Source organism: Schistocerca americana, chromosome 8 (genome assembly GCF_021461395.2).
Source record: "Schistocerca americana isolate TAMUIC-IGC-003095 chromosome 8, iqSchAmer2.1, whole genome shotgun sequence".
Taxonomy (NCBI): Eukaryota; Metazoa; Arthropoda; class Insecta; order Orthoptera; family Acrididae; genus Schistocerca; species Schistocerca americana.
In genome coordinates, this window is record NC_060126.1 from 50,302,756 (window position 1) to 50,323,577 (window position 20,822).

General features: G+C 44.6%; 1 protein-coding gene across 1 annotated transcript in view; it reads right to left on the reverse strand.

Moving 5' to 3' along the window:
* LOC124545518 (LIM/homeobox protein Lhx1) overlaps positions 1-20,822 on the reverse strand; it is a 463,560-nt gene that overhangs the window by 319,328 nt on the left and 123,410 nt on the right. The window contains exon 4 of the mRNA XM_047124465.1: positions 10,954-11,161. Within this exon, the coding sequence (XP_046980421.1) occupies positions 10,954-11,161 (208 nt within the window). The remainder of the gene's footprint in view (positions 1-10,953; positions 11,162-20,822) is intronic.

Here is a 20,822-nt window from a genome sequence, read left to right on the forward strand (position 1 = left end):
TGACTTTCGTACTAGTAATAGTGTGGATCCTCCTCCAGCACAGAGCATTAGACGATGGCATGAACAATTCCGAGGAACAGGTTGTTTGTATAAAGGGAAATCGCCGGGCCGTCCCGAGTGTCTGACACAGACGTCGAACACATCCGCCATAGTTTCACAAGGGGTCTGCAGAAATCCGTTCGCCGTGCAGCTCGACAGCTAAACATGCCCTTGATGTCCGTCTGGCGTGTATGAAACCATACCAAATTCAGCTACTGCAATCTCTTCGTGAAAGTGACAAACAACAAGGTGTGGAACTTCCTGGCAGATTAAAACTGTGTGCCGGACCGAGACTCGAGCGCTTGCCCGCGAAAGGCAAAGGTCCTGAGTTCGAGTCTCCGTCCGGCACACAGTTTTAATCTGCCAGGAAGTTTCATATCAGCGCACACTCCGCTGCAGAGTGAAAATCTCATTCTGGAAACATCCCCAAGGCTGTGGCTGAGCCATGTCTTCACAATATCCTTTCTTTCAGGAGTGCTAGGGCTGCAAGGTTCGCAGGAGAGCTTCTGTAAAGTTTGGAAGGTAGGAGACGAGGTACTGGCAGAAGTAAAGCTGTGAGGACAGGGCGTGAGTCGTGCTTGGGTAGCTCAGATGGTGTCGACAATGCTTCGCAAACTATCTCTGGAGTGCCTTTCACAGCCCGCCGTGTAGCTGGAATGTTCCAGGCAGTGGTAGATGAGGTCATAACGAACTGCAAAGGATCATATATTGAACAATCTTTATCAGTTATTTATGTTTACTATCTTCGATGGTGTCTTCATTCTGTTTTAGTTTTCCAGTCTTGATTAATTATGGCTGTTCGCACATTGATATCTACATTATATATATATATATATATATATATATATATATATATATATATATATATATATATATATATATAATTTAAAAATGAAAATGAAAAAAATAAAAATAAAAAACAATTTAAAAAAATTAATTTAAAAAAATACCTTCCGCACCCTACAAGAAATACCCTCCCCCCATTCCTTTCATCGTGTTTTTGTGGGTCGATGCACACACGTCAGTCCCGTATAGTGTAGTTTCTACACATTTTCGATGGGGGTGGTTACGTATAGTTAGGAAGGCAACGCCTGGAGAGGTAAGAGTTCATTCTTGTTTGTCAGGGACACAGGTGGCGGTGCCCCGTAGGGATGGCTATGATTTTGTTTTACTTCTTTTGTTAGAAAAAAAAGAGGTCCTTGGTTCAAGTCTTCCTTCGAGCGAAAAGTTTAATTTTTTATTTTCAGACAAACACAGCACAGGTTTAACCTGCCAGGAAGTTCCATATCAGCGCACACTCATTCTACAAGGAGTGGACTTCTGTAATTTCGTTCTTCGCAAGATGGAAGATGACAGTTTTCTTCCACGCTTGGTGTTCAGTGACGAGGCAACATTCGATTTAAATGGAAAGGTGAACCGTCATAATCTGAGAATATGAGGTACGGAACAACAACATGAAGTTGTGCAACATGAGACGGATTCTCCAAAATTTTGGGTGTTTTGTCCAGTTTCACGGCAAAAGGCGTATGGTCCATTTTTCTTTGGCGAGAACACTGTTACAGTGCTCGATATGATTCCCACAGATGGAGATTGATTCGGGCGACTCCATTTACCAACAGGATGCTGCACCGCCACACTGACATCTCGAAGTACGGGACTTTTTAAGTGAAAGTCCGGGCCGTGTGATGGGTGATCGAACACTTCTCGTCGCAAACGTTGCAGGAGCACCTTCGTTACAACTGCAGTGTGCGGAGGAGAATTGTGACGATTCGTGAAGAACGGAACGCATGACAGCCACCTAAAGTGGGATGCACGAGATCAGGCGAAACCTCTCAGCAGAAGACTCTGTTGCTGTAGACATCTTTACGTGTTCACTGTGCAATCAGAACTGAAAAGTGCGACATGACGCGATACACGGGCACGGCAACACATCTGCACCTAGCTTCACCGGATTTTCACTGTGGTTTTAATTTCGCAGACGATCGGAGGTTGAAAAAAATAGCCTTCGTGGCAATAAATACATTCTTGGTTTGCTAAGACACCATCGAAAATGGAAATAAAAGATCTTCGTACTATCCGTTAGATATACAGGGGAACAAGAAAGAAGTCGCAGGAAGTAAGGATAGCACAATGTAGGAAATAAAGAAGACAACAAAGAAACATTGTAGGAAGTGTAGAAATGAATGACTACTCCTGAGTGGAAGCGGAGAAGACGAACGTAATAGTTTGTCTCGCTCATTAATCGAGCAGAACACGTTCCCTTCACGCCAGCAAGCCTCATTTAAGCCGCATTTCATTCATGTCCGTTCGTCGGCGGCAGGAAACTCTCGACTGAACCGACTATCCCACAAAGATCAGTCTGTCGGAGGAAAAAATTATCCTTTGTGGAGTTGCAGCTGGCGCCAACATCTTGGCGCCGGTGCCAGACGACTGCTGTCTGTCTGACGGAATTTGTAAGGGGAGGAACGACAAAATGAAGGCCGCGAAATTCGAATTCATTGCGTGCGAGAGAAAAAGAGAGAAGGAGAGAGAGGGAGAGACACGGGCAAGTACTGCGGACTCCCACGACGCCTAGGCACGCAGACGGGAGCGAAAGGGCGGAACGCCCCCCGTGCACCACCCCCGTCTGCTGTCACCAGGTCGGTGAGGAGATGAGCGGGCTGGAGAGGGTGCAAGGCATCCGCGGGGATTCCCGGGGGCGGCGCCATTTGCCGCAATTGTTGCGCCGCGCATGCGCGCCGGAGCCGCGGGCCTTTGTGCGGACCACCCATCGGGGCGGCGCATTGTGCGCGCACATTCCTGCGGTCGCGCGCCTGTCCGCAACAAACAAAGCACCTGCCGCGGCGCCGCAGCCGGCATGCGCGCCTCGCGCCCTCTGCCGTGGGAACTCGCTACTCGCCACGGCTACAGCTCTGCACGGGTTACTATCTTGCGGCTAAAAGCCCACGTTGTGGCTTATATCCGAGTCTATAGGTGCGGATATTCGCGATAATGCTTAATTTGTGGTTGAAAATTAAAAATAAAGTACCGCTATTTACATGTTATACTCCGCAACAGGGCGCAGGAGCAAGCGTTCCGTATGCAAGACCAAGCTTTCCAGGACTCATCCCTGCCTACCAGCAGGTAGTAGCCCCAAGCCACGCAGTCGGGGTAGTTAATATTCATATTGTTTTACTATTCACGTGAAATTTAAAACCTTATTTACAATGTCATATAGAGGAATCTAGTTATGTTCAATCTACAGGTACATACATAGCCTCCACACTCAGGAATTGGATGTGAGAGAATCAGGTTTTAGGAGATACCATGTTTTTTTTAACTCACTATTTATACTCATTTTCTTTTGTTCTAAGTATAATTATATTATTTTTATTAATTATATTAACTTTGGTAACCACTTATCTCTAACAATTGATGATTTGTACGTTATCTCATACTGAAATTTAATTTTTAAATTTTGAATAGAGGAATCCTATTATGTTTAAACATAGCTACCTGAATACTTCCTGTATCTAAGATGGTTTATGCAAGAATTTACCAGTACCATTATATATTAATATTCATTATGCTCTTATGTTTCATGTGAAATTCTAACATCATAATTTATAATCTCACATAGAGAAATCTAGCTCAGTTCAATTTTTGGGGCACATGTATAGCCTTGCACTCTAAAATTGCATCAGGGAGAACTCGGTTCTTGGTAGATACCATATAGTTTAGATTTCTTTTTCTTTGCTTTCTTTTGTGTATATATTTTACATCTATTTTGTTTTACTTTATACTTAATTAATATTAGTTTTATTAATTATTTTGCATATAAATATCACTCACTGTGTCATAGAGTGTACCAACACACAGAGCAACAGCCAGGGCAGAAACATTTGAAAAAGGTCCGCCTCCAGGTGGCAGGGACGGTAACAGAATGGGGGCTTGTCAAGCTAACCTAACTTGCAAGCAGCCATTTCGGCTAAGAGATCTAACGCTGCCTGGCTTGTCACTTGTCATAAGTAGCACACGGCCCACCTTAGTAACCCAGGTGGTGGGCTACTCTGTAGTTTGTGGGTTAAGGCTTCGGTCTCTACGGCAGATCGCTTCCTAGTGAACCCGTTCCCCGATGCAATTACAAAAAAATGGCTCTGAGCACTATGGGACTCAACTTCTGAGGTCATCAGTCCCCTAGAACTTAGAACTACTTAAACCTAACTAACCTAAGGACATCACACACATCCATGCCCGAGGCAGGATTCGAACCTGCGACCGTAGCGGTCGATGCAATTACAGTTACTGTGAGTAGCCTATAACGCACACACCTTCTCAAGGTTCCTGTTAGCAGGTATTGTAGCTTAAAACCTAAGACTGTACTAAGGATAATCCTCGTGTCTCCTCAGATTCGGCTTGACGGCAACTGGAGTGCAGAATTCATAGCTCTGTGACAGAATGTGGCGCTCTGTTACGCCCACATCCACTGTAACCATGTTCTGTGTGGGGAATCGGTGATGGAATTTGTGCTCCAAAATTTTACACTGGCTCCGTTCCGCAGTTTCGTAAGGGCAGAACAAGAAGCGACAGAGAAAAGACTGAAGATATATTCTCGGCACGATTCTGTATAAGTTCGTATCTGTATTGTGTGCAGAACAGCGCCTGAAAGCACACCCGCACCAAGGATTTGGTATTATTTGGCATGACCAGAGTGACAACAAATAAAACCAAAGACGATTGTTAAAAAGCTGAATTACTTCTCGTCGTGATCGGAAATGTTAAGTCTGCAGTTTACATCTACAGCTACATGTACATGGCTACCAGACAATTCACAGACAAGTACCTGGTCAGAAGGTTCGCCGAACCATTTTAACACTATTTCTCTACTGTTTCTCTGTCGATCAGTGCACGGGAAAAACGAACTGTTGAATCTCTCCGTGGGAGCGCTGATTTCCCTCATTTTATTGTTATGATGATTCCTCCTTTGGAGGCGAAGAAAATACGTTCGCGTTCGGGGGAGAAAGTTGGACATTCAAATTTCGTGAGAATATCTCGTCTTTGTCATGACAGAAACCGCAACTCGCGTATCATACCTGTCACCCTTCCTCCCCTATTTAGCGCTAATACAAAAGTAGTTGCCTTCCCCTGACCATTTTCAGTGTCATTCGACAACCAATATCTGACAAGTATCCCATACCGCACAGCAAGACGCTAGCAGACGACGGAAAGCGTCACTTCGGTAGACCTGTTGCATTTTCTGGGTGTTCTGCCAATAAATGCTGTCTTTGGTGTGGCTTCCCCTCAACGTTATCAATGTGACCGTTCCACTTTAAGTTGTTCGTAATAGTTATCCCGAGATATTTAGTTGACAGCCTTCAGATTTGGAAATTTGTGGTAAGGTCTTATGGGACCAAACTGTTCACGTCATCGGTCCCTAAGCTTACACGCTACCTAATCTAACTTAAACTAACTTACGATAAGGACGACACACCCACCCATGCCCGAGGGAGGACGCGAACCTCCGAGGGGGGAGGGGGGGGGGGCAGCCGCGCGGACCGTGACAAGGCGCCGCGTGGCCCTTCAAATTTGTCTGATTTATTGTGTGACAGAAATTTAAGGGGTCCCTTTTGGGACTCGCCTGGGGGACTTTACACTTTTCATTATTTAGGCCCAATTGCCACTCTTCACACCATATGGATATTCTGCCTACAGCAGTATGCAATCGGTTTGTACTTCTAATGACTTTACTAGACACTAAGTGACAGCATCATCTGCAAACCATGTAAAATGGCTGCTCAAATTATCTCCTAAATTAATTTTAATATTAATAATTAACAGCCTCAGTTGCACCGTTTGCCTGGAATTAACCTATGTTTCAGTCGGGATAACCCAACCTTCTTCAGAATAACAGTAACTACCGTTTGTCCATAGTGGACGTCGTCAAACTAAAACAACAAATCCATAAATTATCGTCAGACTATAAAACTTATCTGGTACTGCCTCGGCCCCACTTCGCGACCGCGATGCGATAGCCACGAGTGCTGTACTGGAACTGTACTGTAGTGGAACTCAGTACAGCTTTTTGAGTTTTTGTATGTGTGTGCAAAGCATTGTGAAAATATCTCAAATAATAAAGTTATTATAGAGCTGTGAAATCGCTTCAATCATTTGTAATAACCCTGAATATGTGCCAAATCGACGTCAGTGACGTGGACCTGTAACTCAGCGGACAATGTTCTGCTGGAAATTCGAGAGAATTCTGTAACAGCTAAAAAACTCGTATGCAGATTACAGGAGCCGGCAAGCGCGCGCTTTTGCCACCCCCTTTTCTGGCCGCGTGTGCTCCAGACAGGTACTACGGCACATTAGGAGCTGGAGCCCAGTAGCGGCGTGGCAGCGCAGGGTCGATAGCCGGCCAGCATCGGCCAGCCTCCCAGCGCCCAATAGCCGCGGGCCCGCAGCCTGCCGCCGCCGCCGCCGCCGCGCGGCGCCACCGTCGCTGCCGCTGCCGCTGCCGCTGGCGCCACACAATTGAAGCGTCGGGCCGCGCCTGGCATTTGCAGCAGGCCGACCGTGAGCTATTGCCGCGGTGCGCCGCTCCCACGGAGGCGCACAATGCCTCCCGCAATTACCCAACTCCCCACACCACGTCCCCCTCGTCTTCTTCGACAATATTCTCTAATAGATGCCAACTTGTCGACTGCCGCCCTGTTCGAAGAAGGCAGCCACTTTCTGCCACCAGGTAAGAGAGTAGGCCGCGGCGTTCAAAGTGCAGGACAAAGGCTCGATTTCATAGCCATTGCTCCTTCGTAAACTATCCGATTGACTCGCGGACCACCAGTGGCGTTTATGTGGTAACATTACTCTGCGTGTAGTGGCGCTGTTGTTCCTCTATACTTTGAGTGACCTGCAGTCTGAAGGTAAATACTGAACGTGTGTAATTACCACTCATACACAAACACATCGAACTATCAGTTTAATAAGTCACGGTTGCAAAATACTAACGCGAATTCTTTAGAGACGAATGGAAAAAGTGGTAGAAGCCGACTTCGGGGAAGATCAGTTTGGATTCCGTAGAAATATGGGAACACGTGACCCTATGACTTACCTTAGAAGATAGATTAAGAAAAGGCATACCTACGTTTCTAGCATTTGTAGACTTGGAGAAAGCTTTTGACAATGTTGACTGGAATACACTCTTTTAAATTCTGAAGGTGGCAGGGGTAAAATACAGGGAGCGAAAGGCTATTTACAATTTGTACGTAAACCAGATGGCTGTTATAAGAGTCTAGGGACATGAAAGGGAAGCAGTGGTTGGGAAGGAAGTGAGACTAGGGTGTAGCCTATCCCCGATGTTATTCAGTGTGTATATTGAGCAAGCAGTAAAGGAAACAAAAGAAAAATTCGGAGTAGGTATTAAAATCCATGGAGAAGAAATAAAAACTTTGAGGTTTGCCCATGACATTGTAATTCTGTCAGAGACAGCAAAGGACTTGGAAGAGCAGTTGAACGGAATGGACAGTGTCTTGAAGGGAGGATATAAGATGAACATCAACAAAAGCAAAACGAGGATAGTGGAATGTAGTCTAATTAAGTCGGGTGATGCTGAGAGAATTAGATTAGGACATGAGACACTTAAAGTAGTAAAGGAGTTGGGGAGCAAAATAACTGATGATGGTCGAAGTAGAGAGGATATAAAATGTAGACTGGCAGTGGCAAGAAAAGCGTTTCTGAAGAAGAGAAATTTGTTAACATCGAATATAGGTTTAAGTGTCAGGGAGTCGTTTCTGAAATTATTTGCGTGGAGTGTAGCCGTGTATGGAAGTGAAACGTGGACGATAAATAGTTTGGACAAGAAGAGTATAGAAGCTTTCGAAATGTGGTGCTACAGAAGAATGCTGAAGATTAGATGGGTAGATCACGTAACAAATGAGAAGGTATTGAATAGATTTGTGGAGAAGAGGAGTTTGTGGCACAACTTGACTAGAAGAAGGGATCGGTTGGTAGGACACGTTCTGAAGATAAAGGGATCACCAATTTAGTATTGGAGGCCAGCGTGGAGGATAAAAATCGAGAGACCAAGAGATGAATACACTAAGCAGATACAGAAGGATGTAGGCTGCCGTAGGTACTGGGAGATGATGAAGCTTGCGCAGGATACAGTAGCATGGAGAGCTGCATCAAACTAGTCTCAAGACTGAAGACGACAACAACAACAACACACAAACACATACATAAATAAATAGTGTAACGAGTATAAGTGCAGGTACTTCTGTTGGTGACGGAGTATGGTCTTCTGAACAATGTTACATCTGAATTTACGTAATAACCAGACTAACGACTATAGCTACTAGAAATCATAGGTTTTCAGGTTGGTTAGTACCTGTAAAGTGGAGGTAACAAGAGGAACCCGTTAACGTCTATTTTCCCCTGGGCAAGAGGTCAGGTGCTGAAGAGTGGGCACGTGGACGCAAAATGGGCAGTCTATACTGGCAGGTGTAGTCCACTTACAGTTAGTGGTGCAGTTACGACGGTGCAGAAAACATCAGGCAGTAAATTATCTGACGTGTTTGTGGAAAGACTGTTCGACCCAGAGAAAAAACAACCAAGACATTGATAGGAGTACATATTTAGGCAATACGGTTATACATATAAACATATGTGCATTTGTTGTACAAATGAGAGTTCCTCTGACCATGTTCCATGTGTCCTTTGTGTGTTACAGGTTGTGTTGTTGACGCAGCGTACTATAAGCAGAAGAATTGTCTGATGTTCTTGTTGGGAACAAGCCGAGATGGTGCTTATGTACAGCCAAGCAGATGGAAGCTGTCGAGAGGCAGCATAGCTGTACCAGAACAAGTACCCTCTCAGACACCAACCACACCAGACAACATTTCAAGCCCTTTTTGGGCTTTTACGTGATCATGGGTCCTTTCAGACAGGCGAAAGTGCAGAGAGGCGGTGGACTGTGCATACACCAGATCTGAAGGACCGAGTTCTGCAAGACATTGAGACGATATCTAGTACAAGCTCCAGGCAAGTGGCCTGCTAAGACGATGTAAGCCAGAGTATGATTATATGTATCCTACATCACAATCGCCACTATCGCTATCACCTGCAATTGCATGGAGGCCACTTTGAACATTCGTTGTGACGTGAATGGGACGCAGCTCTGTACTGTGTTGTTCTCTTTGCACGTACTCCATATTCCAACACATGTTCATAGGACCATTTTTCCGCCATTTCGAGTAAAAAATCCCTGTAGTTAATGGGTTTTACACGTAGGGTACCTAAAAGAAACCTAGCTAATTTTCTGGTGCACAGAGCTTTTGTAGTACCGTGTTTCATCGCTAGGAGCGCAGAGGGCGTACATTCCAGAGTCGCGATTGTGGTTTTTGCAGTGGCTCATTTTCGTCAAGAGCGTGCGCTGCTGAAGTACCGGTTATTCTTCATGTTTTACTGTCCTTGCTAATACACATCGACGAAACGAATATCGCACTAGACGAATTTGGACCGCTCTATCGAACGGGTACGTGAAATTGAGCTTTAAAATCACGTTCTTTTTTACGGAGAAAAAAGCGACACTTTCTGTCGACACGATAGACGTTGTGAGTAGTATTTGTTTGGGCTAATGCCAGCTAGACATCGCGAAAGCAAATATTTCGCGAAACACCAGAGAAAATGCGCCTGACGACTCTTAGGAGGGAAAGCCGGTGTACTACAAAGGTATGTTTACACGCAGTCAACAGAGATAAGTCTTAGATAAATACCATATGTACGAAACAGTACTGTATCATAGAGCATCATTGTGTACTCCGCACAGAAAATAATGTTTGATACTTAATGTGTGTGACTTTCTGAACAGGTGGACTACAAGACTACCGTAACTAGAACTTTTTTTCCAAGCCCGCCATTATCTCTATATAAAAATCGACCATTAGCTAAAAATTTCGCCTGTTTTTATATATTACTGTAAAAACTTCAGAATGCTCATGCTCCTTACTCATTGAAAACTACACGAATAAGTGGCATAGCACACGGAGAACGCACCTGAAAATAGGAATCATTTTCCGAAACTCATCATTCAAATTATAAATAAAAACAAAAATAGTGAGTAGTAGTAGAAAAGGTTTTATAAACAAATACATTGCTCTTACAGTCGCTTTCACCAACATTACTGATACTTAAAATCAAAATTGATACTCTTCTCGCGTAAACGATTAAAATATGTCCAGTCCCCCAGTAACCAACCAACGCTTTTGGGAGGTTTCTCTTCGTCCTTAGGTGAAGCCAAAACTAGAAATTACCTGTCAGATATTCCCCCTACAAGCCTACTTGAATGTTTTGCTGAATAGGGCGAAAAACTAGGTAATGTGACTTGATACAGTGCATGGACTCACACTTCTAATAGTGCTCTGCGTATGCAATGCACAGTAACCAGTGGAACGTTCGAGTGTAGAGTAAATGCGAGGCGTGTTTTTAACCATTTGACCAGCTCTTAAATTACTCAGCTCCATCGGGCATGCGCTGAAAAATGTCTCTCCAGCCGAAAGTCCACAGCAGCAGAAACAAAATGCAGGAATGAGACTTCCTGGCAAGTTAATACTGCGTGCTGGAAAGGGACTCCAAATCGCAACCTTGCCTTCCGCTGGTCGTAATTGGTGCCTGCGTAGCTCAGTCTGTAAGAGCGTTGCCCACGACAAGTTAAGTCCCGGATTCGAGTTCCGGTCCGGCACACAGTTTTTATTTGCCAGTAACTTTCGAAGCAGCCAACAGTCCACTGCAGAGTGAGTGATACAGCACAAAACGGAGGGACGTTTTGCATCGTCCAGTGGCTGGGGGTGCAGTGAAATGTTGTTATTCGGACGATTTGTGATGGTCGCGTAGCCGAGACAGTGTAAGTTTTGAGAGAGTGAGAAGTGGTCGCTGGCTCACCTGTAGAAGTCGTTCCTGCAGAAGAGCTTGCCCTCGCGGCTGAAGCACTTGTCGGTGAGGTTGCCGTGGCAGTCGAAGCAGCGCACGCACTCGGCGTGCCACGTGCGCTCCAGCACGTTGAGCAGGAACTTGTCCAGGATGGGCTTGTCGCAGCCCGCGCACGCTACCAGCATGCTGGCGGGGAGCAGCGCGGCGGGGTGCGGCCGGCCTGCCAACACACACGTCACCACCGTCGTCACAATATCTTCGAGACGTGGGGCAATGATTTTGTCTTTTCTGAGGTTGTTAGGGACTGTCTAGTTGTTTTATACAGGAAGCTAGTGTGGAGAAGAAATGCTTTCCCAAAATTTGTTTAGTGTATGGGAAGCTTGGTATTAGTTTCGTACATATGTGTCACCAGTTCCAGATTTTATAAGGCGGGGAGCAGTGTCAGGGTGTGGATGGGCTAGTAACGCTACTGTCCTCATCATTATCATAGTTAGCATCATCATCATCAACAACACAGGGATGTTCCCGCATAACATGTGACCACAGTCGTCATCATAATCATCATCATTATCATCATCATCACCACCACCATCATCGTCATCAAGACATCTGTCGTGGCTTTGACAGTAGCTATGTGGCATGACACTGCTGTCGGTTGTTTAATATAGCGGTTGTGCTTCACACGTCCACGATGTAAGAGAGCCGGCAGCTGTGGCCGAGCAGTTCTAGGCGCGTCAGTCTGGAACCGCGCGACCGCTACGGTCGCAGGTTCGAATTCTGCCTCGGGCATGGATGTACGTGATGTCCTTAGGTTAGTTAGGTTTAAGTAGTTCTAACTTCTAGGGGACTGACGACCTCAGATGTTAAGTCCCATAGTGCTCAGAGCCATTTGAAGTATTTGATGTAAGGGCAACGAACTGTGATTGGTCTTCTGCGGAGCAAGGGAAGAACTCACATCGAAATCCAGAGGGAAATGCAGCTCACGATTGGGGAAAAGTGACTCGTTTTGAGACGTGTGATGATGATGTTGATAATGATGAGGAGGGGGTGTAAGTTCGCAAGAAGCTCCGTGGAGACCTGCATGATAATGGGCGTTCGAGGTGTCCGTGTTGGGTTCCCTGAGGTGTCCGTGTTCGGTTCCCTGAGGACCCGTGAACGATCTCGCAAACACTCCCATACAAAATTCCAAGATCCCGGGAAATATCCTTGAGGCGCACGCACCGATCCGCTTCCACCATTGCATTCATGTTGCCGTCTGCCAGCGACGATCGTTGCCTCCCAGATCGCTTATTGCCATGCAAATTTTTTTGGGAGTCACACCTCACCTTCCTTCTCCTCCTTCTCACATTCAAGGCGAGACACTTTTCCCCATACGTGAACTGCATTTTCCTGTGGATTTAGTTGCTCCATAGAAAACGAATCAGACTTGGTTGCTCGTAGGCCTTGGACGTGTGAAACACAACTGTCATCTCCAGCAACTGACGGCAGATAATACCGGGCTGTTCCAAGAAAGGTCCTATCCTGGGAATCGATTTCTTGTTCAAAAATGTGTGTAAAATCTTATGGGACTTAACTGCTAAGGTCATCAGTCCCTAAGCGTACACACTACTTATCCTAAATTATCCTAAGGACAAACACATACACCCATGCCCGAGGGAGGACTCGCACCTCCACTGGGACCAGCCGCACAGTCTATGACTGCAGCGCCTTAGACCGCACGGCTAATCCCGCGCGGCTCGATTTCTTGACTTCGAATTTACAGCCACAGTTTGAGTAAAAAAGTAGAGGCAAGAACTTTTTGACTCGCCGTCGTACAGTGGTGCTCTGTGAGAGATACTGCCCCACCTGCCCATCAACTAACTATGAAAATTATTGTCATACTCGTCTTTTTGTTTTATAGCGTATACTTCTTATGGTACAACGCGTTTTTTGACAACGTTACTCAGCTGTGTTGGTGTTCATGATATAACAAATTACAAAAGATCCATCTCTTACACCAGGGGCAGTCAACCCTTTTTACCTATCGTCCAATTCTGTGTCTCCGTTAACCATAAATTTTTCTAGCCGCCCAGCGGTTGTACAATAATGGTGATTTAGAACGTAGGGTACTTTACTACACAAAATTTACAAAGTAGAGGCACAGCAAATTAAAGCAAATAACAACTTCTTACCAAATACATTGTGTCAGAATTTTATGAAAACCTTATGAAAAAGTTTTTTATTTATTTATTTATTTTTTTTTTTTTCAGACCCGGACAACCTACTGGTCATCATGAAACTTAGAACGCCCACTAGCGGGTGGTGGGGACCAACTTGACTACCACACCGCGGCGTTATAATAACACACACTGCACACTGATCAAATGTAAATAAACTTCTAGATTATTAAAATTTTACTGCGTTATGAAGAACTTCCAACGTAATGTGATACTCTAGATTGAATAGTACTTTGATCTTGTGCTGCGCAATATAACAAGCGGCAAGAATTCAGAGTTCGACGTTCCGATTCTTCAATCTTTGTTTCTTGTTGGGTTTCAAATAAATCAAAATTATCCTCAACCTCTATGTTGATTTGAACACTATTGTGCTTTACGATACGTCGTACAACTCGAAGTGGTCTGTCCTTGGCTTCCTACGACTTTTTCGCTGGCTCACCCAGCTTTTGGACTGGAATACATATCGTTTAACATGGAATCCGAACCACTGTGCGACTAGGCAGCTTGATATTAGAGGCGAACAGAATGGTACGGTATTGTTGACTGGAAAACCGTGGGGTTCATCAACCGTCTAATCGGAAGCGGTTTTCATGTTCCGTACAGCGGTCCGTAGTCTCGCAGTGTACAGTAAAGAGCCAAAACACTATGACCACTCGCGCAATAGCTTGTTTATTCATCTTTGGAACGAAATACACCACTGGCTCTGATATCAGGGATCCGACAGTTTTTTCGTAGATTTGTGGAGGTATGTGGCGTTAGATGTCTATGCACAGGTCATGTAATTTGCGTACATAAGAGGCCGCTGATTTGCGTTCGCGGTGATGACGCCCAGTAGCGACCCAGATGGGTTCCATAGAGTTTACGTCAAGCGAATTTGGTCGGCGAGACATCAACGTGAATCGAACAACTGTAGCATGGTTCTGGCTCCGAGACTATATCGCTGAAATATGCCTGGTATCGCCGTCGCGGAAGACATCAAACATGAAGGGATGCAGGTGTTTCGCAGCTGTCAGCATGTCTTTGATTACTCGTACTACAGGTCCTATGCAAGTGCAGGAGAGTGTGTCCTACAGCATAATACTGCTCCCGCAGCATGTGTCCGTGGCGCCGAACGTTTCGGGAAGGTACTCACTTCGATGATGGCGTTAGTGCAGACGGCCAGAAACCTAGTATAGAAAAATTCCGATGGTCCCGTGTACACTGCAGTCGTAACTGACGATGTCGTTGGGTCAACATATGAACACGTAGTGTAGTCTGCTGCGGAGCACAATATTCAACTATGTACGACGAACGGTGTGCTCCTGAAACACTTGCGCGTGCACCAGCATTGTGCTCTTTCCGCAGAGATGCCACAGATCACCGTCTATTCTACTTTACCGAGCCTCCGAACTGCACGTTCTGTGAAGAGTCGTGGGCGACCAATCATTGAGGGTGCCGGCCGATGTGGCACTGGCACGCTTAGAGTAGCAGATTGACGGTGACCAACTTTAAACAGAACTTGATTAATTTTCACACACATTTATTAAAATAATAAAAAACATAAAAATTACCTAACTTGGTTCTGGATGCTATTTACAATTGACAATCTGAAGTGCCTTTGGTATTGGTACGTTAATCTTATTCCCACATATATCTCTGATACTTGACAAAAGTGTACATACATTTATCTTCATGGCTATGTACAGGAATATGATAATCTCATTTGGTGCAGACTGAAACTAGACTATAGAATGGTACAGACAAATGCAGACTGGTGCAGACAAATGCAGACTGACTAATTGGAGGTCAGTACACTCGTTATAATACCTCACGCCTTCATGTATCAATGCGCGAGTGTGATTTGCGAGGAGAAAAGGTTCTACGTTAGCAGCAATATTATTGGCTGCGTTACATTTTAATACGCGGATCGGCGGAAGCAGGATTTGGTCCATCTCTATGGCAGCACCATCTCGTAGTGCGGAGACGGACGAGCGCTGCGCCTGCGCTGTTGTGCTTAGCGGGGCGCGCTCTAGTGGGAAAGTTGTGTAAGCGCTAACTACGCGGAACTATGTACACAACACTTAAGACACTGCGCAAAGGCCTAAAATTTCATCCACGTCATGAGCACAAATTTTGGTTTTCAGGAACTGTACGTCAACACCTGGCATCCCCTTGCCGACCAAATACTACCAGTGAAATTTTTTTCCAGCACCGAGATTCGAACAGGCGACCTGCGAATCGAGCGTAAGTTTACGACCTCGACTACGGTGGCACTAGAAATGGAAGAGTGGTGATTCTTTCGACTGATCGGGGATTCAGCGTATTATTTCCTTTTTATGACCGACATCAGAAACATTTATCGCAGTCCTGGTTTCGAACACCGTAACACGGGCAGCGTGCAGCGCAGTTTCGGCCGGCGAGAAAACCGTGCGTCGGTATTTGGTTGCAGCTAAGTTGGTAGCGAGCTGCCAAGGAGCTGAGTGATGGGCGCCGCGGCAGAGGTTGCTGGCAGACGCGGCGTGTGATGGATGAGGCTGCCGTGCTAGCCGCGTCACCGCCGGCTGCCGAAAATCTCCAGACGGAGAGGAATGACGGCTTTCCCGCTGGACCCGTGCGCCACCTCCGGTGATTGCCGCATCACAGCCCCGGAGCCACCGCCCGCCGATCCGCTGGACGATTCATTTCCATCTGGCTACCTGTGACAGGCTGACGCTTGTCATTTGTACTCGCGCCTGACAGGCTACCAGACGCTAACGAGGACATTCTCGTGAGTCACTGGACAATACTTCGACAGGCGTTCGTACAGTGGTAGTACCAATGAGGAAATGACGATTCGTTTCGTGTCCATCGATTTCTATACAGTGACAGGAAAAAAAAAAAAAACGAATGGTTTTGCTCGAAGATGACACGCACCACAAAAAAAGAGGTAAGTGCTTTTGTTATGGGCACTGAGGCTGTTTTAATACTAAGTTTACACTTAGCTGTGTTGGTTGTTTACATTGTGTGCAGTTGATTTTGAAGCCTTTTACAGCTTTACCTTCAGGCAGTTAGGCTCACAAGGACAGGTAGCCACGGGTGGGATCGGCTATTTGATAGCACCTACACCGTGGTGTAGGCTAGGGTCCTATGTGTCATGAGTCCCGGGTAACACACCTTGCAGTCATTCACTCTGGTGGGTCCTCGTTTGGCAGTAATCTACGAAACAAAATTTCACAATTTCTTGCGACTGACGACAGCAATAACATTATCAATCAGTTCGAAGCGTTTCGGTTAAGTTATTCTAGTCTTTCTCTTTATTGATAAAGCTACGACTATTATTTTTATTTAATGAAGTACTTTAAATATAATTTCTTTCGTTTCAAATGCTTTGTGTGTCATTTTAATAATCGCATTAACTTTTTTAGTTAATGTTATTTTTTACTTTCCTTTTTTTCGCATTTTGAATCTTTGTCTGTGTGATTGTAATTTTCTCTATTTATCCATCGTAAAATTTAAATATTTTAAAATACTGATCTGTCGAATAAAAAACAAAAGAAAAAATAATCTGTTCATATTAGTTGTGCAACACTGGAAAAAATTTATTTTTCGTTATATCATACAATTTTTTTTTTTGAACGGTAATCGTGATACAAAACATTTAAAACATAAATTCGTCTAGCACCATTCCAGAAAATAACGCAAATGAGGACTGAAATGAAACTTAATTTATAAATGGAACGAAATTCGAGGAAAATGAGTAACAGAAGTAATGATAGCAATTACATGGGCGAAAATATAAAATGACTGGAAGTAACAAATTAAATCATAAATACGTAAGGTAATTTTGCGACATCTCGACACTTTTAACACAACGCTGACTCAGAAGGTAGTACACTCTACTGGTGCAGACTAGAAGTACATTTCCCAGTAGTGGCAAATCTTGTTTTAACGTGTGTGTATTGTGTCGATTTTCATCACGAGTTTAAACAACAAAAAGTAGCGGCAGAAGATAATCCTGTGGGTCTACCATATGTTACAACACTCCATTTAGAACATTAGCAATCAAAATAGCAGTTTATTTTGTAGATATGTGTGATAACGAACGGTTTCTAACGGTTGTGGTGTTGAAAGCATGCCGTTAGCTTTGTTGTTTTGGGAGGGGAAAGGTCTGTGACTCATTGGCTGACCTACAGTGCCAGCTCTTATTCAATTGTATAACTCGGTCAGATTTCGACCCTCTCGCATGGGGTGATCCCGACAGGTCGACTTCTCACAAAATTTCAGATTTCCTCCTTTGAAGTAACTGTAAAATTATTTATTTATTTTTCGGGTGTCTATAATGCCTCGCAAGTATAAAAACAAACGAAAGCTTTGGCAGTGGATGTCGGCGGTTATGGCAGTCACTATTCAAGACGTGAGAGACAGCAAAATTCAATGTCCCATGTAACTGCCGGCAAACCATTCTCGGTACCAAGAAACACGTTGCGTTCAAGAGTTGCGATGGCAACGTGTCTAATCGACGAAACAGTAAAGCACCCATCCTCACTGCTGCTGTAGAGGACGAAATCGTAAGGCATTTGTTGCTGGTGGATGCAAAAGGGTTGGTGTTAACTGTTAGTGATGTCAGAGAACTCGTTTTCGAATACACAGTGAGAAACAACATTAGTCATTTGTTTAATTTTTCGGAACAAATGGCAGGATATAACTTGGTGTACTCATTCCTAGAAGGACATCCAAATTTAAGTGTAATAAAAGCTCAGGGATCATCTTTTGCTCGCTCAAGGAGGACTCAGTAAAGAAGAAGTGGAGAAATTTTTTATAAATATCAGAACAATACGATACGCTTGTGTTATGGGAAGATCCTGGGAGAATTTTCGTTACGGACGAAACTGGAATTCAACTCAAATCGTGAAAGGTGATTTCTCCGAGAGGAAAGAAGGACGTCTACCATGTTACTACAGGAGAAAAGGGTTCTACTGTGACTGTAATGGTTTGCATCAGTGCGCTGAGGAATACGAATCCACCATTTGTAATCATGAGGGGCATTAGACAGAAACCATCACGTTCAATAGGGTTGCTAAATGGATCATCGGTTCAGATGTCCGAATATGAATGCAAGGATGGTGAGGTATTTTCTTCGCTCCTGGACCGTCTGAACAAATATAAACCTCAACGGAACATATTGTTTCTTTTGGACGGTCACACTTCCCACTGTAAAGATCCCAATGTGGTGTATAAAGTATCACAGTTAGGGATGGAGATGCTTTGCCTTCCTTTGTCTTTCATTTAAGGAAATATCGCCAGTGCCATTTGTACAAAGTAAGGTTTCTGGAAGACAGATGTCTAATAAACAAGAATCTGTCGTTCTCAGTCCGAAAATTACCGATGACAACTTCGGTAGGAAGTATCCGGACAGCAGTCACGGCGACATTAAGGCAAGAACGTAGCACTCTCGTCTGCCAATCTCAAGGACAAACGTAACTATTGTGATGAATGCGTTGGTTTTCATTATCATGATCGTGCTGGACAAAAGTGGTTCAAACGTATTGGCCAGTGCAACAGATGGTTTCATGAAACGTGTTAAAAGCGGTGATAGTTTTATATCCGAAAATTGTTCATAATCTCTTTGCGTGATTTATACACATTTATGTGTGTTAACGAGGTGACTGCAGTTTCTCGTGTATTTTATAAAACTTCATTGTAATAAGTTTTATTGTTATTTGCTTATTTTTGTTTCCCGTTTAGTATGTCGCCAACGGCCTTGCTGCCTTGGTAACGCTGGTTCCCGTCAGATCACCGAAGTTAAGCGCTGTCGGGCTGGGCTAGCACTTGGATGGGTAACCATCTGGTCTGTCGAGCACTGTTGGCAAGCGGGTTGCACTCAGCCCTTGTGAGGCAAACTGAGGAGCTACTTGATTGAGAAGTAACGGCTCCGATCTCGTAAACTAACATACGGCCGGGAGAGCGGTGTACTGACCACATGTCGCTCCACATCCGCATGCGGTGACGCCTGTAGGCTGAGGATGGCACGGCGACCGGTCGGTACCGTTGGGCCTTCCAAGGCCTGTTCGGACGGCGTTTAGTTTTTATTTAGTATGTTACCTACAATCATGTGTCACGATCCCCCAAAAGTCAGGGAGAAGTGGACATACTGCGTTATACTCTAACAATTAAAACATCGCACTACCTATGCTAATTAAATATTTCGTTCTATCAAAATAAATAAGTTAAAGTCTAACAAATACTTGAAAAAATGTTTGTTGTACAGTTTTTTGAGCAGTGGTCTTATAATTTCAATTTCCCTCTTAGATGTCGAGTTATCCCAAAATTACCTTAAAATACTTTATATCACGTGGAAAAAGATTCCAAATGAAAAAAAGAATAAAATGAAGTAAAAGAAATGAGAGCAAGCAAAAAAATTAGTACACTGATTAAAATGACGCCCAAACAATTAGAAATTAATCAAATTATATTTAAAGCAATTATTTCAATAAAAATAACTATCACAGTGGTTACGGCAAAGATGTAAAAAAGAAGTAAAGCGTATTCGACAGGATTGGACCCCACAGCCTCCAGCATACCAGCAAAAATAGCAGAACCCCTCAGTTACGGTGCCGCTTAGAAATTTCTGCTAATAGAAATGCTCTATTTAATCACTGGAAATGGAGAGAGTTTTTTCTTTTATTTCCTCCACGGGACGCAGTGGTTTCAAAAGTCAATCACACATTCGCACCGCTGGGGACCTTTTCTTGTCTCTTGTCGAAGTGAAATTCACCCACAAGTATAAATTGTTGCTGTATTCTTGAAAGTAGTAAGCGAAATTCATCTTCAGATGGAATTTAATGCAACTTCACCGTCAGATAAAGTAAACAACTAATGTTGGTACGACAATAGCGCGAAATGTGCAAGAGTAATTGTGGCCGTAGGTAAGTGTAAGAACCAAAGCCAATGCTTTCCTCAGGCGTAGACGAAAGTCTGTCACAAAGAAGTTCAGAGTTTTCAGTGTGATGTATTGGAAGTTTCGCTTCTTTCTTTCTTTGGAAAAATCCATTCTCACAATTTACTTCTCCCGCTACCATCCCGGTGACATGGATCGGCGCACTCCCAACATACGATGTAGGTGGACAGTCAGTGCCTACACCAATGAAATGCTGGCACCGAGACTGGAGAAGCGGTCTTGCACTAATGAGTAGTATCACGGAAAAATTGTATGTTTGGTTCCAGCAGACGAAATGCATTTATTCCTGACACATGTTGTGGGTTTCTCCCGCTGGACCCATGACAATGGCATCGCGCTACGGCAACGTCCGCAGCCCCGCAGAACCAGGGTGGGTGGTGGAGAATAGTGTCGCGCCCTGCCGGCAGTTTCCGGAAGCCGAGTCTGTGGAGCGTGCTTTCGTCTGGCGATGCTATCTGGCGCACCTACCGCCGGCTGCGCCGCTGCTCGCCCGGGACCCAAATACACCCGCCTGTACCTCAGGGAGGGAACGCTGGCCTGGCACCTCCACCAATAGCAGCAGGCCTCGCCGAGTAGCCTGACAAGTGGAGCACGCTCTCCAGCAAGTAGTTCCGCGAGAAGACTGACAATGGGACGGCACGAGCGTTTGATCTGGAATGTGCTCCTCTTTGATTTATTGCATTTAATTTTCTTCCTGTTTCGTTATACTATGAAGACTTTATGAATTCTCAGTAAACGGCTAAAAAGAA